The 23,185-nt window shown below is 36.9% G+C and overlaps 1 protein-coding gene and 1 long non-coding RNA gene across 2 annotated transcripts in view; one reads left to right on the forward strand and one right to left on the reverse strand.

The window, feature by feature from the left end:
* The window catches only part of PDE11A (phosphodiesterase 11A), a 129,528-nt gene that overhangs the window by 52,120 nt on the left and 54,223 nt on the right, over nt 1-23,185 (forward strand). The window contains exons 3-10 of the mRNA XM_021399741.1: nt 2,682-2,771; nt 5,396-5,536; nt 7,792-7,856; nt 12,451-12,586; nt 13,878-13,953; nt 15,386-15,453; nt 15,819-15,911; nt 18,993-19,043. Of these exons, the coding sequence (XP_021255416.1) occupies nt 2,682-2,771; nt 5,396-5,536; nt 7,792-7,856; nt 12,451-12,586; nt 13,878-13,953; nt 15,386-15,453; nt 15,819-15,911; nt 18,993-19,043 (720 nt within the window). The remainder of the gene's footprint in view (nt 1-2,681; nt 2,772-5,395; nt 5,537-7,791; nt 7,857-12,450; nt 12,587-13,877; nt 13,954-15,385; nt 15,454-15,818; nt 15,912-18,992; nt 19,044-23,185) is intronic.
* LOC110400113 overlaps nt 22,582-23,185 on the reverse strand; it is a 64,050-nt gene continuing 63,446 nt past the window's right edge. Inside the window, exon 4 of the long non-coding RNA XR_002439644.1 lies at nt 22,582-22,870. This is a non-coding gene — a long non-coding RNA (uncharacterized LOC110400113). The remainder of the gene's footprint in view (nt 22,871-23,185) is intronic.

The following is a 23,185-nucleotide window of genomic DNA, read 5'->3' on the forward strand; positions in this document are numbered from 1 at the left end:
CCATAGTAATAATCAGCAGGAATGGAAATAGAATTACAGTGCACTGCCATTCTGTAATGCAATGTGTTGGAGCACCAAAAGGTCTCTAATTGCATACCTGCAACTTCAAAGGAGGAAGAAAGGGTGTTATGCGCCATTTCCTCTGCCCTTTGTATTTCCTCAGTTCTTTCTGTGCGTTCCCTTCAGAGGGAAAATTCTCAAGGGGAATCTAGCATAACAACAGCTCATTACAGTCTGTGGCTCAGGCAGAGAAGAGTCCGGTATTGTTACTTAACTTGTTTGGATTGTCAACAGCTGTAACATCAGTAGGTTGGAAATGCTTGTGAAGACTTCCTTTCTCTTAAAACATTGCAAAATAAATGAGAAAGCAGTCTTGAGTACTTAACGTCAAAATGTGATAACTGCTTTCTTCTCCATTCTGTAATTTTGGATAAAAACAAAAAAACTTATTTAAAATGCAGTTACAATTAGAAATGTCTTTATTTGGAATGGCATTACAATTTGCCAAAGATTCTTTAGATAGCAGTTGCCCTTACAATTCAGAAAGTAGAAAAGAGGAACGACAGTAGGCTTTTGCTTTGACACATGATCTCTAGTAACAAACAATGATAGTTGCTTTCCTTGTTATTACAGAGTGGTTCCTTTCTATCTGACAGTTGATTTTATTTTTTAATACATTTTTTCTTCATAGTTGTCAACATTTATTATTTTCTTCTACTGATTGTATTTAAGAGCTTGGTACTTGGTGTCAGTTTTAGTTGCACTAAACCTTACACACTTAGTTTGAGTGATGAAAAGGATGACGTAAGCCAGCAGCTTTCCCAACTCTTGACATTTCATGAACCAGCATTTCATGGATGTTGCTTTCTGTATAGAAATTGGAATTCGAATTCTGGAAAGTGGTGTTTATCAGTATTGTATTTTCATCTTGCTGAAACTTCTCATATGCTTTCTATCACCATGACATCACATTATATTTGTGATAAGAAGTTTCAGTGTGTGGGCAATTAGTACTAACTTTTACTTATTTTTATTAAATAAAAGAACGTATTGAGTCCCACTATGATATGTGTTAATTAAGGCAGATTTTTCTCTGTTAAAATTTTTCTGCTCTATATCTTTTCCTTGGACGTCTTTTACTTGGCTATGGTGTTTAGTATTATTACAAGAAAATACAGATAGGTTTTTACTTCATTTTGGAAGTAAATAATAAGTCTAAATAGTCTGCTTCCCTGAGTTAGCAATAACTTCCTAATTAAATGAAGCTTCAAAGACACATGCCAATTTTTCAATGCCAAAATTTCTCACAGGAGAGTACAGATTGCAGTGAATCTCTCACTTGACAGAGACTGGTGAGAAGAGAGGATAGCTGCTGTAACATTATTATTTTCTAATTGGAAAGGATCTTGCGCTTACAAATTTCATTTATTTATGTATCTGATAACCAAAAAGGAGGAGGTCGTACATCTAACATGTGAAGAAGATGATGGTGCTACAGAAGCAATAATTGTTTTAAAAATCAAAATGATATGCCTTCCCTTGTCAATGATACCGTTTCAGTGCTTGTCTCATCAACCATTTTGTCCAAAGGCATCAAGGTCTACTGAAGGCTTAAGTCTGCCTTTCCATATATTCTGCTAACCACCCAATGATCTCTTCTTCTTTCACATCACTTCAGGTACACAGAGGGGCTTACTGTAAGCACAGAGTGCTCCAACTCCCATTGGCTTGGCAAATGTTAAGGCCATTCAGCACCTATAAAATCTACTTCCTACGCTTTGAACTGCTCTGCACTGACTGCTATAGGCTTGTTATCTGTATGTGGCTTAAAAATGTTAATAATATTAGACTTCAGTGCATCGACATACTTGTGAAAAGTGCCAGTCCTACAGGTATTCAGGCATTTGAGTAGAATAGTTTATTCATGTCATACAAAGCCAGACTAAAATATGGTCAACTTGCATCTCAAAATATTTCCCAATCTCTCCTGTTCAGTCTTAATGTATGGTCATGCATTAAGGCCCAACCTGGTCCTCTCAGAGGCTTAAATAAATATGAATTTTCTTGCAGACCTAAACCTTGCAATTTTTTTTTTTTCATTCATTTCAACTTAATTCGCCTTTCATCTCTCTTCTCTGGAATTTTCTTGAGCATATCTTGAACCTCCTTCCCCCCACTGAGTAGGCAATCAGCTCTATGACTAAGAGTTTTGGGATGGATGTGCTGTGTTCCACTCTGCTGGTATTCTGCAAAATCTGTGTTCTCTAAAAATCAGCAGGAATGACTCAAGATTGCTGTTCTCAGTTTTTACTTTAGGTATTAGAACAAAAGCAGTCTAGAAAAATAAGAAAATTACTTTTGCTGGAGAAGCTGCAGTGTCTACATATTTTAATATGGCCTTCAGAAGACAGTTTCTAGACTCAAAAATTGCAGTTTTCCAGTCAAGCCATAGAGGGACCTATGAACTCGAATGCATTTTTCTTTCCTTCCAGTTTGATCTTTGTTCCACCTGTTTTCTGTGCCTTGTCTGCGATGATTTTGTTCGTATATAGTTTTCTACTGAAGAGTGAGTGGTCTGAGGCTTTCCTGAGAGATGCCACTTAAGTTTATGTCTCTTCGTAACTAACATGATTGTCTGACTGCAGTTGTTTTTAATGACTGGGCGTTTCTTTTGGCACTAGGTGATGCAGATGTACCTCCCATTCTGTGGCATTGCCATATCCAATGCCCAGCTATTCGCAGCTTCAAGGAAGGAATATGACAGAAGCAGGGTGAGTAACAAAATGTAAGTAAGTCACTCCAAAAGTAATGCCTCCTATTTTTTCTGTGGAAACTACATTAGAAACAAAGAGCACAATAACGCTATTGGATAGAGCAAATTCACAGATACAAGACGCTATTTTTTAACATAGGCACCACAATTAGCTATGCATTTTCACCAGCGATGAAAAAGAGCCTGCATGCCATGCTCATAAAAATCTATATAGCTGTCCAGTACATGGCTTGTCTTTTATGTTGCTGTCACCACTGCTGAAACGCACCACCCACTGCCTCAGTGTGCTCACATCTGTTGTTTGATCTCTGTAAACATTCAGCAAGTGTTAGTGAGTGCCTTTTTTTCTGCAAGGAGGAATTCAGTGACACACTTTTGCTTCATATGCACTTCCATGTCAGACGCCACTTTGACAGACTGCCCCTTTGCTGCCATCTGTCACTGCAACAACATGTAATGGGATACTGGCGGGAAGGTTCAACCTCTACTGCCATACCAGCAACGTCCACCTCTGATGTCATTGGCCAATGTAATAAAATATGAGGCAGTACTTTTTGAGCAGTTCTCGTATATTGGACTAGTATCAAATCATCTTTTGTTCTTTTTCATTCCAGCTATGCATAGTTGTTTGGTAAGCAGACTGTTTTAATTACATTTTATTTCCAAAAACGCATTTCCAGCAGATAGTGAACTTTACTAAGGCAGCAAGCAGGGAACGTGGGAGGAAAAGCTCTTGGTGGTATCTGTTGTTTCCTGATGTCAGTTTCTTGTTTTGGAGTACTGAGACAATTGTGCTAGTGACACAGTGCAGTAGAAAGAGTTACATTGGCAGCGATTCAAACTCTTGTAAAACTCCAGAAATACCAAAATTTTGGCATGCTGGATTTGTGATATTCAATTCATGTGTAAATAATTTAGATTAATCTTTATAAAAGTAAGCAAGCAAAGACTTGTACGTGAAGACTTCGACAGCATGTACCTGCATAGATATGTTACATTACTCGTGGTTACTGATGACATGCATGAGTTGGGGTAGAAGGCTTCAAGGAAGCGAGAGTAATGCTGAGTTCACATGCCATTTGCTTTTTGGAGAGGCCTTTATTTTTAAAGAAATGATATGGTGAATTTGAGATTTTTTCATGATTTCTCTCTGAATCTTCAGTTGAAATATCATCTGTAGTGTAGTGTCTAACAAATCTTTCTTCACAAAGCTGGGGAAACTACAGTGGGGTGGGTCATTGTATCGAGCACCAACATCTCCATTGCTAGGATTTTAGTGCTTTTCATGTATGGAGGCTAGTGATTTACACTAATCTGAAAACTAAGAATAGCCCATTCTAATAATGTGTAGGTGTAAGGGTCATTAAATATTTGAGCTTGTCTTTTGTCCAGGTCTGACTAATGACTACTATATTTTGTGTGTGGAGGAGGCTTGGAAAAAAAACTTTTCTGCCACTGTTTGTGGTGGTGGTGTTTTTCTTTGTTTGATGTTGAAACAAAAATTTTTGACCACTTAAAGATTTAAAATTTGCTACAGATTCCCAGCCTGCTGGGAACAATGACAGACTTTTGAGGAAGCAGCATTTAATCTTCTGGGAGACATTCTGCAGAAGAATATTTTGGATGTTCTCATTTGTCATCAGAAAATGGTAAATTCTGGTGGGTGGACACATTAGGAAACAGGGTTAGAGATGCAGGTATTTTGTTTCTTGGTGCTTCAGCCATGGGAGGCATAATAAATATTTGTTGCCATTTTACAAGTGTATGGTAGTCTGTACTTGTGTTTCTGACCTGTTGATGGTCTTCAGCTTTGGCTAGTTCATGATTAAAAATAGTTGGCAAGTAAAAGATGATAGGTAAACCCATATTTTGTCCTCTCTGTCAATGAGGACATGAGCAGTGGCAACTTCAGTGACTGTGACCAACATTTTGATGACCACTGCATCGGGAGAGCTAAGACCACTAACATTTTTATGCTTACCTATATGGGCAGTTTTTTTAGTTTCAGCACCTTAAGCCAGAAAAAAGGAAAAAGCTTTGGACCTTTTTTGGACTCATAAGGAAGAACATGACCTATTGTTTTTGTAGGTGATGAAATGAGAAAGGGAGCTCTTCATTTTAGATCTTTGTATTTCACAGATAAATTGTTAGTGGTAAAAATGGGATCACAGTGCTGTCAGAATATAAAAGTATTAATATCATCTTTTCTCTCCAATTTTGAACATGCAAAGTGGGAAATAAAATGGGTATAAATGCACTAGCAAATTCAGTATAGCAAATCAAGTAACTCAGTCCATACTGCCTACTTGGAGGTGTTGCATTCCAGCCATTGTTTCATTTTTGGACCAAAATGAAATAGTTTGTAAGATGCCCGTTTTATTGCTAGGGGTTGAATTGTGGTCAGTTTTGAATATAGAGGTGTGTACTTATTTCTTCTTCCAGATACCCCTCTGACCATACACCACTGACTCTGTTGCCATAATCATTAAGAACTTCATGTGAATGAGGATTTCAATGTATTACTCATACTAAAATTAAGACCACAGAGACTGACTCCTTGCAGTGCTCCATATATTTATGTATTCTGCAACCAGTAAAAGAGTTCTTTATCCTTGTATACAGGCTTTACTGGAAGTAGTGAATGACCTCTTCGAAGAACAGACTGACTTAGAGAAAATTGTCAAGAAAATTATGCATCGGGCCCAGACACTACTGAAGTGTGAACGGTGTTCAGTATTACTGCTGGAAGATATTGAATCCCCAGTAAGTATACCTGCGCCTTCTGTTGAAAGGTTAATATATGAGTAGTGTAGCAGCTTTTTTTATTGTGGAGAAGCTGTTTCATATTGTATGTAAGTGTTGGATAGCAAGAATTCTTCCAGCATATAGTTCTTCAATGCAAGTTACGTACAGGATGTACCTTTATTCAGTACCACTTGTTTGAAGGGAAACTGGAATGTAGTTTTATGATTCTTTCTGTTCATTTAAAGGCATTTAATGTGAGGCCTGTAAGTTGCTGAAGAATCTATCAATGTTGTGACCCAGTAGTTTAGCTGTCGTTCGCAATTGCATGTGTGATGGAATTAGTGCTTACTGCAGAGCAGTTAGGACAGCAAACACTTCTTTGATTTGCTCAATAAAAACTAGGGACCCAATTTGTTACCAGTTATTTATTTGCTTGGCTTCTTTCTTTCATGGCATAGCCACTAGAAAGGGAAAAAAAAATCCTGTCTGTAGCTTTGTTTACATTTACCTGGAACTTATGACCTTGCTGATGTTTTCAGGCTAATACCTTATCAAGCGGGCAGTGCCTGCGAGCAGTTTTAGAACTATACTTGTTCTTGTAGAAGAGAGCTTTTGTATTGAGCAGGTGAACTGAAAACATTACTTTCGACATTACTGAAGTATTCTTGGTTTTTCCAATTGCTCTGTCCACTTGATCAGGGAATACCTATTTCACTGCAGAACTCTTAAGTTGAGCAGGTAAGCTGTATGAAACTATCTGTCAAAAGTTGGATTTCATGCATCATTTTGGCATGAACCTTTGGCAGGACTCTTTTAAATACTGCTATTTGTGGGGTATGGTAGCCTCTTTTAGGAATGTAAACATTGTTATGATTGTTGTAATCAGGAGTAAAATAAGTGTCTACCTTTACATTGGTGCCTCCTTTCAGTGTTCTGAGCCCGATCTATCTTCCTTTCTACGGATTAAAGCACTAGTTGAAGCACTTTTTCTATCCAGGTTTCTTTGGATTCACTGACTCTGTAATTGATTTGATGTGGGACAGTGAGAGTCTAAATGATTATTAGAGAATCTGGTATGATAGATTGTGTATATGGCAGAAAAAAAAACCTATTTATTTCCTAGAGGAAAGCTATCATCCTCATTTCATTTAAAATAATTGAAATTAAGTATTTTCCATGGAGTATGCCCTAAATTACGATAACATTGATGAAAGCAAGGCAGAGCTTTGTATTTCATGTGTATGTTCTGCTATATAATTTTAATGTTTCTAGTTTTTCTCATACTAACCCCCTCCACATTACTTTTTTTAATTACAAGATATAGTTCTACTGCATTCCTATGTTTGCAGGTGTAACATGATTTTTATTTTTTGTAGAGCAATAGTATATTGTGTTTGTAGCAGACGGTGGATGGCATTTCATTTTTTTTCTGCTCTTAGTACTTTTTCTACAATTGAACATGGAGGTTTTTTCCAAACGATGCACAAAGTTCTCATTCATCTAGACCAAATCCTGAACAGTGGACAGCTGAGGTATTCGGACAAGCCTAAAAAGAACCAACCCTTGTTTTTTCCTGAATAATCATAAAACTTAGATTAATTTGGAACAGGAGAGTAGCATCTTAATGCTCATTTATATAATTTTTACAAGTGACAAAGCAATTATTTTCCCAATTTTCCCTATTTCAAGGGGTTAACATTAATATCAAAATGGATCTCCACAGACTAACTTAATGCTAAGCCACATCTAAAACATTATCCATATACCACATGAAAAACATTTACAATACAGAACTGAAATGGAAGATGGACGGTTTTTAGCATCCAAAACCATGATCTATGTTCTGTGTTGCATCAACTACTCTTAAAATGCTTTGTTTGTGCACTGTTGACACATAAGTTCAAGGAAAAGAGGTTACAATAATTACTGCAAAAACATATTTCTGTTTACTTTCCCATTTAAAAAAAAAAGCAGTTGGGTAAAGCTCTGTAGTTTATGTTTCAAAGACCTTTGAAGGGAAGCATACTGTTGCAGAGAAAATTTTTATTCTTCATGCTTCATTTAAGCTATCATTTGATTTGGTATTGTTTGTTTATGAATGGTGCGTAGTGAGTTTTTACATGAATTCTCCACTGAGGAAATAATAGATTTAATTTTTTGTTGTAGGTTCATTGGAGAAAAATACGGTTTAAATACAGCAAGCTTACATTAGTCTTTACTTATGTACTTGTAATTTTAATAACAATTTTAAATTCCTTTTACTTATGTGACAGGTAGTGAAATTTACAAAATCCTTTGAACTGCTATCTCCAAAATGCAGTGCTGATACTGAAAACAGGTTGGTGCTCATGTCTTCTATGGTAATGGATTGCTTTATTTTTCAGTTTTAAATTTTCTTGATCTTGGTTTTATATTGTTATGGAACTTTAGATTTTCTTGAACAGTGTCAGCCTGCTGTTTTGACTTGAACAAGATTCCTCTTCAGATGGAAAACTGCTTGAATGAATGTGTACTAATGTTGCTATACGTGCTGATATAACATTATATCAATATCTCAAAAGAGAAACCAGAAAACTACTGACAGTTTTTATTGTTGAACTTGTGGAGAGTATACAAATGTTGTTTTGCATGGTTAGTGCTGAAGTAAAAATTACAAAATTGTTTTAAATTGTTTGTTGATCCTTTACAAAATGCCTTCTTACAGTTGCATTGAAAAGTTTCCAGTAAGATTTGATTTCTGTTCTTGTCAAGTCGGAAAGCCTAAAAACCTCACAGAAAAAATTGCATTCCTGTGAGTAACTCTGGTGTGGGAGTCCAGTCAAAACAAATGTATGTGTTTTGCTTAATAGGATCTGTATTTAAACACTAATAAAGGGCTAATTGTAAGTAGTAAGAGAGCTTTTTTTGTGGGATTATTGTATTAATGCCTACAAGATGAAATAACTGGTAACACAGAAGTTCACATAAAAAGTCCTAAATATCAAATAAGTGGATGAATTTTCAGGGTTGTTGTGGAAAGGTTTCTCCCATCTTTTCAGACCCTAAATCAGTGATTAGTTGGTATATATTGAATGCAAAATAAAATGATACCAATTCTAAATTATAATTCACATGTGAAATGGTTGCCACAATGGTGTAAGCCTTTCCTTCTGTCCATCTTGCTGTCCATAACTTAGTAGGCTTGAAGATTACTTTGTGCTTTGACATATGCATTTCTCTTCAGATGGATTTTGAAATATATTTATGGATAATTTGCTGCCTTTAGTGCTTTACTTCTCTACCTCCAACGTGGTAAGAAGTTACCACTTCATTAAGGTGAATATGTGCACCTTGTACTCCAAATCATGACAGCGCCTAATTCTTAAGGGTTTTCATAGATTGATGTAACGGAATTACAAAATTTAGTAGCTGACAGCAGAGTCCAGGTCCACACAGAAAGACAGATAGAAACTAGATCTCTTTTGTGCCCTACTCACCACTGAAGAGAGATGGACTGTTGAGACAAAATAGGAAAGGAAAGCAAACGATTAAAAAAAAAATCACTTTACAGTTTAAATATGAATAAATAATCTGTTTATCCATCTGGGAATCATAACTCAGTCCTTTTGAGAAAGAGCTTCAGGGTAGCAATTGCACTTTCCTAGGTCAATTAAATGGTTGAATATATATTTCTTTTGTTAGGGGTCAGAGGTGTGAATCAAGGGGTATGGTTGTTATTCCTGTTTCTGTCATACTTGATCAGCAGCCAGATTAGTCAACACGATGTAGACTGGTGTCAAGATAACCAAGCTGGCTTGTTTCTTGTTACCATAGTTATGTTAGCATGTTACCAAAAAACAATTTGTAGTAGCCTGCTCTGTGCGTATTCAAGATTGTTTCAATTTTAGTCAGAGACATGAATAAACACGTGCAAACTAGTAGTAAGATTTATAAATTTCTTTGCATTTGAATGTAAAGACTGCTTTTCTTTCATTTTTCATCCAGTGGCGGGAGAGATTGGTTTTACAAAGATTAAGTTCAAATTGACAGATATGACATCACATTTGGATCTAGCAGAGGCACAGCTTGAGTTGTTGGCACTATAGTGGGAAAATAAAGGTTATTTAGGATACAGAACAATGCCAGGAGCCCTTGGCATTTCAGCATTTCTTCTAGTGAGTTTTGCCCTTTTCATTCCATGTTCTGTGGACCTAACTAATGTAGTGTCATGTAGAAAAAAAAAACGGCAAGATGAGTTTCTTCATCACGACTCCAGTGGAGATAAATATTACTATTTTGAAATCTTAGTGGAAATCCAAGGAGATTATAGACTGAGAGTGGTGCTAGTTATAAGTTTTATCTGAAGGAGAGAGAAAGCCCAAGGACAACATATCATTTTATGTTCTATCACCTTTCCTCCTTTGGTTTTAGAATAAACTAGCTTTTCTTTTGCCTTTTTCATCTCTGCATAGTAAAAGTTCACCAGTTTAGTCCTTGAACGTTATAATTAACACTCACATCTTTTTTTCTTTGCTTTTGATTATAAAGAAATACCTTGCAAGACCACTCTTGAATGTATCTGTTCAGTTTGACAGATTCCAGCATATACCAGGATCCAGTTCACAGATACTGTCCTTTATGGCAATTACTTTATTCTTGAAGTATAGTTTTGCAAGTTTTTCTCACTTTGAAAGGAAGCTACCTGAATCTTTGAAGCCTTGAGTTCAATTTGGATGTGTCCTGGGTACAGTTGAGCAGGGGGCAGGTGCTGTGAGCCATGTCTTTTCTGCACAGAAGGCATCTTAGTGGGTGATGTAGCTGAGATTCCTATTCAATAACTTAAATATCAGAGGCAGTGAGAAGGTGAGCAACCTTGGCTAGTGTGGGCTGGTTGCTGAGAGAAAGTGCAGAAATCCATGCTACTGCTGTTTCACTGCTGCCATCCCTAGGAATGGTGCTCACTTCTGCACCACCTCATTCCCTGTGTTGTTTTTATGCTTCTTAAGGCGTATTTCTACTCTTCTAGTCCTAGTAGTTGGAAGGGTTCACGTGAATTTAGAGAGGATTAAAGGTAGCTGTGCTTCTGGCTGCCCCTGTCAGGGAATATCACTTTCAGGAAGATCACAAGAATGCAGCTGTGTGAGGGGAGCCTGCAGCACCACTTTGTGCTCTTAGAGCATTCTTGCCTGTCTAGCACGTGATGCTTCTGCTTGCATGTAGGCAAAAGAGGAGGCAGTGGCATGCAGCTGTCTGCATTAGTCCAGCAGTCCAGCTCATGGCTTTCCACAGGATGAAGGATATTGTTGCTTGTGAATTTTAGAGGCAACTATGATTGTTCTGAGCTGCTGAGAATGGAGAGGGAGCCAGCTGGCTGTGATTTGCATCAGAATTAAACATTGATATTTCCTCTGGTGAAACTCAAGTGTCTCTCTTCAGAGGGTGGTTTTAAAGCACTTGCAAGGATTGGGAATGATGCAGTAGAACATACTTTTAAAACTTCCTCGTGGCTTGTTTCTTTTACTTGAAATTATTGGCTGTTTAAAATGCTTAACAGTTATAATCCAGCCCCAGTTTAAAGCTTCTTACATTACAATGAAAGCATCATCCAGATTTTTAAGATATAAAGTGGGATCTATGCATATGTTATTAGATTCTTATCCTGAAAGGTCTTTTTCCCCCACTTCACAAGTATATTGATGTCCTGAAATAAATCTTACATTATACAGATAAATTTTCTTACGTAGCTCAAAAACATTTTCTTTTAGTAAAGGCTCCTGTCAAAGGGCATGTACAACATTTATTACAGTCACTCAAAATTCTTATCCCAAATGAAAGCTGATACACTTAGATTTCTTTGTGTAAATCATTATTATTATCTTTATTTATAGCCTTTTAGGAATATTGAGTTTTCTTTCAAATGAATGACTTACTTGAATTAGCCTCCAGAAAATTAATGTGGCCAACAGAAATCAATCCTTTCATTTTGATTGAGTCTTCTGAGCATTTTACTGTGCATATATCTTCATCTTGTCCATTACTTTGAAGTTTCAAGCCATTGTGGTCTTCTCCACAGCTGTTCTGTCACTTTTTTCTAGGTAATGTCTCAGGTGTTGATCAGTTTTATTCCCAAAGCTAAGATAGTGTGGATATACGTATTCACACAAAGAGCTACTGCTTGCCAATCACAAAAGCTTGTTTGCAATAAGTCAATAAGAATTTTCCTGCTGATTAGATAAGGGAATGGGTGAGGATTTTCGAGGTCTGCATAGACACTGAGTTTCCAGCACGAGCTGAGGTGGATTGTGGTGTGTTGAGCTCACAGTTCTTGCATCTTATGCTCCGTAGCCCTTTAGTAGTTGTGGCAGAAGGTCCGTCAAGAAGAAAAGGAAACATTAATGTATTGTGTGTCTACCAGGATCCACCTGCTGTAACACACTTGAATTATTGATTTCAAGACTCATTTCACAATCCCTTCTACAGCCACTCTGATCTAGCACTGCAGATGAAAATTAAAAACAAAAAGCATTTTATATGACAATCATTGGAAGTATGGATTAAAATACTGAAGTTATTAGCCTAGTTTGAAATATTTAAATCTGAAATTCTGTGCTTTCAAGTAGCTTTACAGAAAAATTTAGTACTGGTTTCAGAACTATATGTGAAATGTGAATACGATCCTGTTATTGATCAATATATTAGTGGATTTCGTTATTAAATGTTTTATTTAAGTAACATGGGAGATCAATGCTATTTTTAGTTAAAGGATTTGTGTAAAGGAGAGAATTTTTGATGTACTCTTTCAATAAATACCAAATTATTGCTCCATAGATAATGCTTAGTAACCATTAACTGTGGACAGTTCTGCAGTTCCTATGGATATGCCTGTAAGACGTGCTGGACTTTCAAGCAATGTTGACTGTATTCTTTCCTTCTCTTGCTGTATCTTCTGATAGTTTCAAAGAAGGTGTGGAGAAATCACCATCTTACTCTGACTGGCTAATAAATAACAGCATTGCTGAACTTGTAGCTTCCACGGGTCTCCCAGTGAATATCAGTGATGCCTATCAGGATCCTCGCTTTGATGCTGAAGTAAGATTTTTAAAAATGTGAACATAACATTGTATTTTTGGCATTGCAATTAATATAATACAGTTTTGTAGTTACGTTCAAGGTACTGTAAAATGAGTGTATTAGTTTTGAATTATTTTCTGTCCAGTATGTCCTTGTTCAAGCCTGCTGGAATTGATGTGACTTTATACAGCAAACACATCACTGAATTAGCGTATGACTACAGGCAGTTACTGGCCTATTGGTAATTCTTCTTTAGTTTATAATTAAGCAATACCTTCCACTGTCAAGTGCTTTGAGATTTAGGCAAATTGATTTTCATTGCTGAAAATTCTGCTGTTGGTGTTAGCAATGCCATTGCTAGCTGTCAGAGTGACTGGGATTGTGCTCATGGAGTGTAAACAGAACCATTATATAAAGAGACAATTGTTGTTTGTGATCTAACTTAGCCAGCTACCCTCTTAATGTGATAGTTTGCACAAAACAAATGTACACGTTGGACTAGTTATTTCTCCAAGATGAAGATCACTCCTAATTGATGTTTGGCATGTATCCTAAGGTATTAGTTCCAGAAACAGCTAGGAAGATAAAAAATGTGTGTGATTTACACGTATGCATATGTACACACATAGCACCCGAATAAATGTTAAAGGCATAGGAAAGGGCGAAGTCTTCACTGCATTCTGTCTAGTGAAACAGTATTGCCGTGGGGAACTTGGCCAGCAGTTTGGCTGCACATTAATCAGTGGATAGTCTTGGTCAGCAAAAGCTTACGAAACCATAACACTACAATAAGTGTGTTTGGAAGTGTTTCATGCAAGAGTTTCCTTGGTTCCAGTTTTATTACGTGTGTCATTATGAATACTAGTGCCCACACTGGAAGACTTAGTCAAAAAAGAATAATACTAAGAGGAGTCAGCTGTAAAAATGTCTGAAAAAAACTGTGTTAATGCTAATTTATTCAGAATTTCTAGAAGTACAATTAATGCCTGGGGTCTATTCTTTGCCAAAGAGATATGCTGAAATAAAGCACGCCAATCCTTGCTATGTTTGCAGTTGTACTTTCAATATGTTATGTCCTGAATAATTCATTCATCTTGTATTTGGTTTACAGTTAGTCCATTTGAAGTGCTGTCCAATTTATATATAGAAAAAAAAAATAACTTGATACAAAGGGCAGCGATTACTTTCTGTTGATGGGTTCATGTGAAAGTTTTATTCTTAAATTCGCTTGTTGCAATCAGTTATTTCTAAAGACAGTCAAGTGTAGTAAAAAAGGAGCATAATGGAAGCTCTCATTTCTATGTTTTAGGCTGACCAGATCTCTGGCTTTCACATAAGGTCTGTTCTCTGTGTTCCTATATGGAATAGCAACCACCAAATAATTGGTAAGAACTTCCTCATAGCAGCACCATTTTTGTGCTAATGTAAATTGAATTCTGCTTTTTAATTCTGTTCCTTTTCTTCTTTTTCCCAGCTGAATATTGTTAAGAAGTTACGGTACCTAGGATGCATGCTAAGTATCCAAGAAGGGATGTTTTGACTTGGATACTGTATGGACTTTTTCAGCTTTCCCATTGTGTCATTGTTAAGTTACATATTGTATTGAAACTTGAAAACTAACACGATGAAAACTGAAATGCTAACACTATTAGTGAAAAAACTTTGTTGTGCTTTGATACTTTTTTTTGTATATAACTCATGCAACTGTTTCTGCAGTCCTGCCAGACAGTTTCCCTCTTTAATGATGAAATACACAGCTAGGGGTGACTTACAGGAGATACTGAGGCAGCTGTCAGGGTTGCCTGTGGCAGTAGTGTGTGCTGGATCAGGATGTGACAGGGTTTTATTGCCTGTTTGATAGGGTGCTTCCCAATAATGATGCACCTGCAGTTGATCCTGTGTTCTTACTGGCTTTTGGCTGAAAAAGGAATAATATTTATAAAAGTGCCGGTTTCCTCCTCAGCTTTCCACAGAAGAATTCAAGTCAAAGCTATATCAATTTATACCTGTAAAACTCACATCCCTGTAAGTTGTGGCTGTTGGTGAGAGCTGGAATCAGGATTGCTTTGAAGGTACTCAGTGCTATGCAGGATCAGGATCTTTGAGCTTAATCAGTAGAGACGCTGTGGGAAGTGAGCCTTTTAAATATATGGCTCATTGTTTATTGTGAAGTGCACATTACCTGAGAGAAGTAGAAGGGAAACTCAACCCGCAGAAGCTGATAGTTCATAGTGTTTGTCTAAGGGTAAGCTTAACTAAATGAAATAGAAATGGTTTGTTGCAGTAGAACTCCATTCAGCTAGAGCCAAGAGCTTTGAATGCTTCCAGGTGGTTTAAGGAATTATTTCTTTTGTTGCTCAATAAATTTGTGGACTAGTCATGAGAAGGAGAAAAAAAGGGTCTTACATACCCAGCTGTTGTTAAATTAGCTGATATTTAGGAATGAAGGTACAGTTTTGGTAAATTATGTAAGTAACTTACTTCAGATTGCTGGGACAGCTTAAATTACTCCGTTTGTGAAATCCTTTCCCAAAGAGATATTTAACCTTTTCTGAAAAGCATCGGGAGTCACTTTGTTTAGCTCCTCAGTGTTATGCGTACAGAGCAAAGACTAACAGCTGAAAGCAATAAGCAGTCCTGCTATCAAAACAGTCAGATCTCCACATATTCATGTCTGCTTATTGTTTTTCTTGACAAATATTTGCAATTTTGCTTTCCAGTTTGAAAAATGTATTTTAAATGTTACCGTTGAATAAAGTATTCTGCATTATTAATTTAGTGATTGAAGATTATAATTTATATTAACTCTTCCTAAAGGGGTAGCTCAAGTGTTGAACAGACTTGATGGAAAGGCCTTTGATGATGCTGACCAGCGTCTGTTTGAGGTAAGAGACTTCAATCTTGTAGCAGTAACACACTTTTTCAGCAGGATTTGATATTTCTGGGTGATACTCCTTCAGTCTACTTAAGGCAGGTGGGAAGAATATGTTGCCTGTATTTGTGGTTAGTTCTCAGAAGCCCTCAATAAGGCTGCCTCCTGTCTGAAATAGTTCTTGCATCTGATCATTCTCATAATCGAGGCCAGTGACTTACATTCATTCTCAAGGTAACTTGTATGAACATAATTATTCCTAACTCTTCTAGGCAATTCCTTTTCAGTTGTTAAGCCAGCATTCATCTTTATGTTTGTATTATAATAAAGTGGTAATTGATTTTCTTTCTCCTTCCTCCCACCTCTCTCTCATTCTAGGCCTTTGTTATTTTTTGTGGTCTGGGCATCAACAACACAATTATGTATGACCAAGTGAAGAAATCCTGGGCAAAACAGTCTGTGGCTCTTGATGTATGTGTACTTCTTAATGACACTTCTTTGTGATTCATAAGTGTTACGTGTACCGAAAGCTACTGCTTCTGAATTTATTGTACTTAGCATCATTTTCTTATCTACTTCTGCACCTTAGAGCACTGTTTTACAGAAATACTGAAGGGAAACTTCAGAATACACTTAGCTGTGGAGCTCATACACAGCTTTAAATAATTTTGAAACCAGTTATCCCATTTGATGTCCCCAATTGTTTTGTTTGGATTTGTGATTTGTTGTTGTTGTTTGTTTTCACTTTAAGAGGGGACAGTGATGATGAGCTAGTTTCTTGCAGATGTAGGTCCAGGAATGCGCATTTTTTGTTCTCCATCAGTAACTGGACATTTCTTAAAACTTGCTGTTTTTACATCACCTGTTGTTTTTCTCTTCTAGTGTTATGAATGAACAATACTGTGAGCAGGAAAAAGTGATCAGTAGGAGCTCTGCTGTTGTAGATCAGAGCAAACACGTTATGGTGTTCCAGCACACTGCCTGTCTACATAACATTCAGATAGAGCAGTTAAATGGATAAAAAGATGTTTGTCTTCCTCAACTACCTTTGAAAGAATTTCTTTTCTTGTGTTTTTACCCCCATTCATGAAGAGCGAAACTTAACTGTTCCAGTAAAACAGACTCTAGAATGCAGAATATTTCAAAAAACAATAGCTCATATAAGCTGATTCAACAATGAGGTTCTATTCTCTAGTACATTCTGGAAATTTGAAACATTAAGTGAAAAAAGTCGGTGAGGACAAAGCTTTGAACTTTTAGGATAGCTTTAGAGATTTACATTATACCTACTGAATCAATAACTGAGCGAGGTTTTAATGAAATCTAATATCTTTTGGAAAGCATTATGCTAGACTCATAATTTTTAAAACATTCCTTCAATGAAAGAGTAGCTTTGTATGATTTTAGTATTATAGTAAATTTCACATCTCATAAAAAGAAAGTGATCTAGACATCCGTGATGTGGGCACACTTGTAACTGTGGAACTCCTTCAGATTTACACAATACTCACCATTGTGCTAAGAACCAAAACACCAGCATTAGTGTGAATGACGTAGGAATGTTTCTATGTTAAAACAAAAATCAAACCAAACTGGACTGCTAAGAAGATAGTATTTTTTTTTTCTCCTTTCCTTTAGGGCTGAAGATACTTGTCAGTGTATCAGGAATCAATCCCATAAAGCATGTAAACATGTTAAGTCTTTTAGAAAACATTCTAAGCACTAGTAGCATTTTGATTATTCGTATTTATGTGTTGATTTTGGAGGAGAAGTGAAAACCTTTGCTCTTCTGGCCTGCTGCAAAGATTCCTTCTTCTTTACACGTCACAGTCATTAGTAACTACAAACCCTCATAGACCACAGTAATTTGTGCAATGTTACAGCTTAGACTGAATACTTTTCCTGGCAAGAAAAAAAAAAGCAGTCGCAGGCATCACACTTAGATATATAGATATAGAAGTTAACATAGGAATATATTTACTACTGACATTCAGGAAATTTAAATGTCTTACAGCTACTTTCTTTGATCTAAAAAAGACTCATAGCTGTATAACTTGAATATACATAATAGATTTGAGAAATGGCCTGTATGCTTCATGGAAGAGTAATTCCCTCTATAAATGAACAACAACTCATAGTCTTATTTGTGTAAAATGATTGAAGGCATAGCAGAAGAATACTGTACAAAAGAAGAGTAAGTGTTGAAGGGCTGTGAGTTCATTTCTCAGTAATAGAATACTTTACTAGTACATATGCATTTAGCTGGGTGACAGTGAATGACATTTCACGATGACACTTATATAAAATAAATTAAATTGATTTTTACTATTTAAAGATTCTTACCCAGACAGAGATAGAATTCTTACAAGACTGACTAATAAATAGAAAGCCAAGAAGTAAATAAATGCTGAGGAGAGTTTGACTTTAAGGATTTTAAAAATGTGTATGGTTGAAAAAATGAGAATAATGAATATTAGAAAGGACAGTAAACATCTACAGGGGTATGAATGCAGGTAAAAGAGAAGCTTGACAAGAACTTTGGTATTAAGTGTCATCTGTCATAGCAGAAGACTTTTTTTCTAAGAAAATATAAACTTTTTGAGGAAGGATATGGTATATAGTTACGGAAAGTAAAACATGGGACAGAACAAGTAAATTGGCATTTGTAGTTTATTCTTTCATATAGCAGGGGTTTCCTGTTACTGTAAAAGTCAACACCTTCAAAACTGGTATGAGTAAATACATCCTGGATTTATTGCTACAAGGTATTGCAAGCCAAGGGCATTTGAAAGAGTGTTTGGCTATTTGTATGAGTAGCAGAAACATTCATACATGAAAGCAATTTTAAAATTAGAAGTCTATATCAAGGCTTTATTATACGAGCAGACTAGTTGTTGCTGTGGGGTGAGAAGATCCTTGGTAGAAGTACTCTGTCTTTGCAAGCTCTCCTGTGGATTAGTGCCTCATACCATGCCCAGGATGGCTTTTGTACCCTCTGGAGTGATTGTTCAATGCTAGTAGTTTCATATAAGTATATAATGTGTGCCATGTAAATATATGCATACTTCTAGGTTATTACACTAGCTATACAATGCTTTATGCATTATATTTGATGCTTTCTTCTCCAAGGCAGAAATGAAGAAAATGTCAGGAGTAGCATAGAGGTGTGCTAATTTGCATGTAGTGATGTGCCATTAGCAGAGGCATTAAAGCTCTACAGTGTAGCAAAAGGCATTATTTAATGTCTATAAATATACAGTTATTTTTACATTAAATTATTTCTATTTTAATTGCAGAACTCCAGGATAACGATGTAGGAGCACTTTTAATATTAAATTACTTACTATCCATGTTTCCCTATAAAATTACCTAAAACGTAAAAGCCACCTGAAAAGCTGCAATTAATAGTTATATGTTGATATTCAGAACTGAATTATCATGTGTACATATTAATTAAATTTGTTTTTAAAATATTGATTAGACTGCGGTACAGAGCCCTATTATTTCTTGTCGATTCTACAAAAGTGTTTTTTAACTTTTTTTCTGGGGCAGGTTTTATCTTATCACGCAACATGTTCAAAGGCAGAAGTTGATAAATTTAAGGTAAGGATTTAAGTTTTTAATTCTTTCTGAAAATATAACAGTAAACTAAAATGCATGCAGATTAAAGTTTTACTTTTATATCAAAAGCAGAAATCATAATTAGCAGTATGTCATGGAGGTACGTATTATGCATTAGGCTGTCAGAGAAAGTGGAAAATAAAATCTTAAAAATGATGAAGAGCTTCAGTGATAGGTGCACAGAAGAAAAATATCGTGGTGCCATCACCAGCTGTTGGAACTACACATCAACACAGGCTTGGTGGCCTCTTTAGCAAGAACAACCATGGGGAAGTCATACCACAGTGACAGCTGAGGAAGAAACTAGAGAAGATGGGAAAAACATTAGACTTTGCTTATAGTGTGGAAGCTTTCTTGTGTTTTCTAATGAAGTAGAGGATTCGCAGTCAAGACTGTGAATAGTCTCAGAAGGATGGATATAAAGGTAAGAAATCCTCTTCGAACTTCTTCAGGTGCCCTCGGCAAAAGCGGCAAAAGCAGTGCATGCTTGACCATAGCACTACTAGGAACCAATAATTATGTGTTCATGCCAAATTCTGCCTTGCAAGGGGTAGAGGGTGGGGGAAATCGTGGTCTTGCTTTTTCAATGCTGCCAGCACTCCAGAGCTGTTTTTGTGATATGCTTTGCCCTTTTCTGCTTGAGATAACCATAGGGAAACTTGGTGGCCTTTCCTTGTCTGTAGCAGGTCTGTGTTGTAGCTGTCTGTTGAGCTGTCTGAGAAGCTCCCGTGGTGGATATCAGTATTGGTCTCCTGTATGCAAAGTACATCTGGAGGCTGTGGCAAGGACTGCAAAGGGGATCTGGGCTGTTGCAAAACCTACCCTGATCACATCTCCTGGTGTGACATCCTCGTGTCTGTCTGACCAACAAACAGGTGCTTGATGACTGCTTTACAACTTGTCTTGCTAACTGCAACTTCTTTGCATCATGGAAGTGGTTGTGATGGAAGCTGTGGGTGACTTAGCAGAACAGGTACTAGTGAGTTACCTGGGCTGTGGAAGGGCAGCACTTGGTAGTTCATTAATCTTGTAGTTTATTGCCCAAACAAAAGCTATGCCTTAAAACTGCAACAGTAACTGATGACAAAGTAAAATCATCTTTATATAATATTGTAGATGTTAGTGCAGTTGCCCATACTTTTTTAAGATGAAGTTTAGATTACTGGAAGTGAGTTACTTGAAGATCACTGCTGCCACCAGAAAGTATTTTCATGTGCTTAATAAGTTGTACTTTGACTAACAGAACACCAAGCACTGCTCAAGAGACAAGCGAGAGAAAAAGATGAAGGACCATAAATGTTTCATTGTATCTTTGGTATTTTAATTTACCCTTTCTTCTTGATTGTCAACCATTGGAAGGCAGTTCTCCATCTTAATATATGTCGCTGAAATAAAGGCTCACTATGTTACTTTTTTTTTTTTCAACTCAGTTGCAAGTGAGGAGGTGTCCTCATTAATAGATTTGCTAGTTTACAAATAAGGAATATGTTGTCATTATCTATTTACCTGGAAGACGTGTAACTATTCATTTAATTGCAAATGATAAGGTAAAGGAAATGAAAAGTGTCTATTTATTAGAAAGCACAATAGCTATGTTTTTAAATAAATGATAGAGATGACAAAAAAAGGACCATAATAGAGTAATGCTTAAAGTAAGATGACATTTTTTTCAAAAGAATATTTCTCTCCTATATCTATTTGTCTTGCTTTCAATTCCCCCCAAAAATGAGTGCTAGGCAGCCTTTGTAACGTCTTACACCAATGATCTTACAGACAGAGAGAGAAGACCAGCTTGCCTTATAGATTCTCAACACAGAGCTTGTCCCCAGAGAGGGCCATCCATCTACGGGATAAAACTGTTCCTGTCTTTCCTCTTGCAGAGCTCTGGCAGTTGATCTCCCTGCCAAGGTGTCCTGGGGCATCCTACCTAGAAATCTCTCTTCTTTTCATTGTTTGTGATGTTGTTATACTTTGTGTAAGCCCTTTGTTATGTTAGGGTCATCTTGCAAACTTGACTGGCTAGTAAACAGTTCCTCCCTTTGGAGGTGTTTGGGGCTAAAGTGTCTCCATTTCTTTCAGTGATTTATTGGCACATGTCAGTGAAAATGTCTGTTATGATTTACCTGATGTTCTTGTTCAGTCAGAATAGGAACAATACCCTTGATAGAAACATCTAAATGAGAGCAATGCCAGTAGTTCACTACTGGCTTTTGACAGAAGCACCTCTCTTCAGCTATTTGAATGGAAAAGTATGCAGAGTACCATTGGTTGTGGAGCTGGACAATACAGGGAGAAGTTTGCAGTCTGGGATGATGAAAAATGAGGGTAAGATAACAGACCATGGAGTGCAATTGGACTGTTTCATATCAGGTGTCTACAATTGTCTGAAAGCAAAAGTGGCAGCATCAAGTCATATCAAACTGTTTTTGCACGTTTTTGAAGAGATTCCAATTCTGGTGTTAGTAGAATGTAGCTTTCATTATAAAAAATCTGAAAGCCAAGTTTAAAAATGATTATGAGTAGAAAATGTTCCATTACTGAATGGAGGTCTTTTTCTCAGAAGAATACCCAATTATGTGAATCATTATTCTAAAAATTCATGTCATCAGTCCTTTTCAGTATTTGCATTAAAGCTTTTGGGATTTGTTAGCAGTGACGCTAGCAGGCGCACATTACTCAGGAGGCACAGGGCCGATGTGCAGCTCGGAGGCAGTGTGGTGCAGCTCTGCTTCCCTCGAGGGGATGCCCGCGGGTTCTGCTGCCAGTGCCTAAGGTGAGTGGGATGGAAGGAGCACACTCATCTTGTGGTGAGTTCCTTTCAGCAATGAGAGGGGGATTTAGCCCTCCAGAGAGATGCAAGCACCGCTGTGTAGATCTAGGTTCAGAGCCTGAGCAAACTTTTAGTTTCTGTAGATGATGGTCTGGCCCTAGGGAGATTTGTCATTGATTTTAGCAGGCTGAGGATAGGCTGCTTTCACCTTTGTTTGGCATCTGTAAAGCTGCATAGTGGTCTTCCCACTCTCTAGCCATTTATTTATGACAGTCAGTCTTTTGCACTGTGTTTTCTGATAGAACAAGATCTGTGGCAAAAAGTTAAAATTTAAGTTCCAGTCCTTTTTTTCACGCCTGTTTAAAATAAATTTTAAATGAAACTTTGAGTTGGTATGCAAGATAAAACCGGTCTGATTTCCTGAAAATAGTTATGTTTTTTAAAATGGGGAAAAAAACATGCAGAAGCTTAATTGATATTGTTTCAATAACAAGCTATTGACTCAGAATTAATTATTAATCAGAATTAATTGCAGCATGCCTACCGTTGTACTTGTATGTGGGATACGCACTATACTTACAGGTTATATGAAAGAGGATGTGCATTTTGAGGTGTATGAATTAAAATAAGTGAAAATGTATGTAGGTTGCTCCAGAAGTAATGCCTCCTATTTATTTCCATGGAAACTACAACAGATATAAAGAGCACAATAACACTATTTGATAGAGCAAATTCTTAGATGCAAAACACTATTTTTCAACATAGTCACCACCATTAGCTATGTGTTTTCAGCAGAGATGAACAAGAGCCTGCATGCTGTGCTTGGAAAAATCTGCACCAGCAGAGGTGACCCACTGTTGCTACCGCTGAAATGCACCGCCCACCACCTCTCTGTACTCACATCCACTGTTTGGTCTCCATAAACATTCAGCAAGCATTGATGAAGGTCAGTGGGTGCCATTTCTTCTGCATGGAGGAATTCAGTGACACACCTTTGCTTCATCCATGTTTCCTTGTCAGACTGCCCCTCTGCTGCCATCTGTCAGAAGGCAACAAAACATAATGGTGGGAAAAACAAAACATAATTGGTGGGAGTGTTCAACCTCTACTGCCATACCAGCCACATCTGCCTCTGATGTTTTGGGCCAACATAAAAAAAAATAGGAGGCAGTACTTTTGGAGATGTTGCACATCTGAGAATGTCTGACTGAAGTCTTAAGCCTGATATATAACTATATGTCTTCTCAAGACCATCAACATAATGGCACTGAATTCAAAATGAATTTTGGCAGAATAAATTAAAACACCAGTGAATCATAACCATATCAATATTGCTTTTTATTCTTTGAGAAGT

Source organism: Numida meleagris, chromosome 5 (assembly GCF_002078875.1).
Source record: "Numida meleagris isolate 19003 breed g44 Domestic line chromosome 5, NumMel1.0, whole genome shotgun sequence".
NCBI lineage: Eukaryota > Metazoa > Chordata > Aves > Galliformes > Numididae > Numida > Numida meleagris.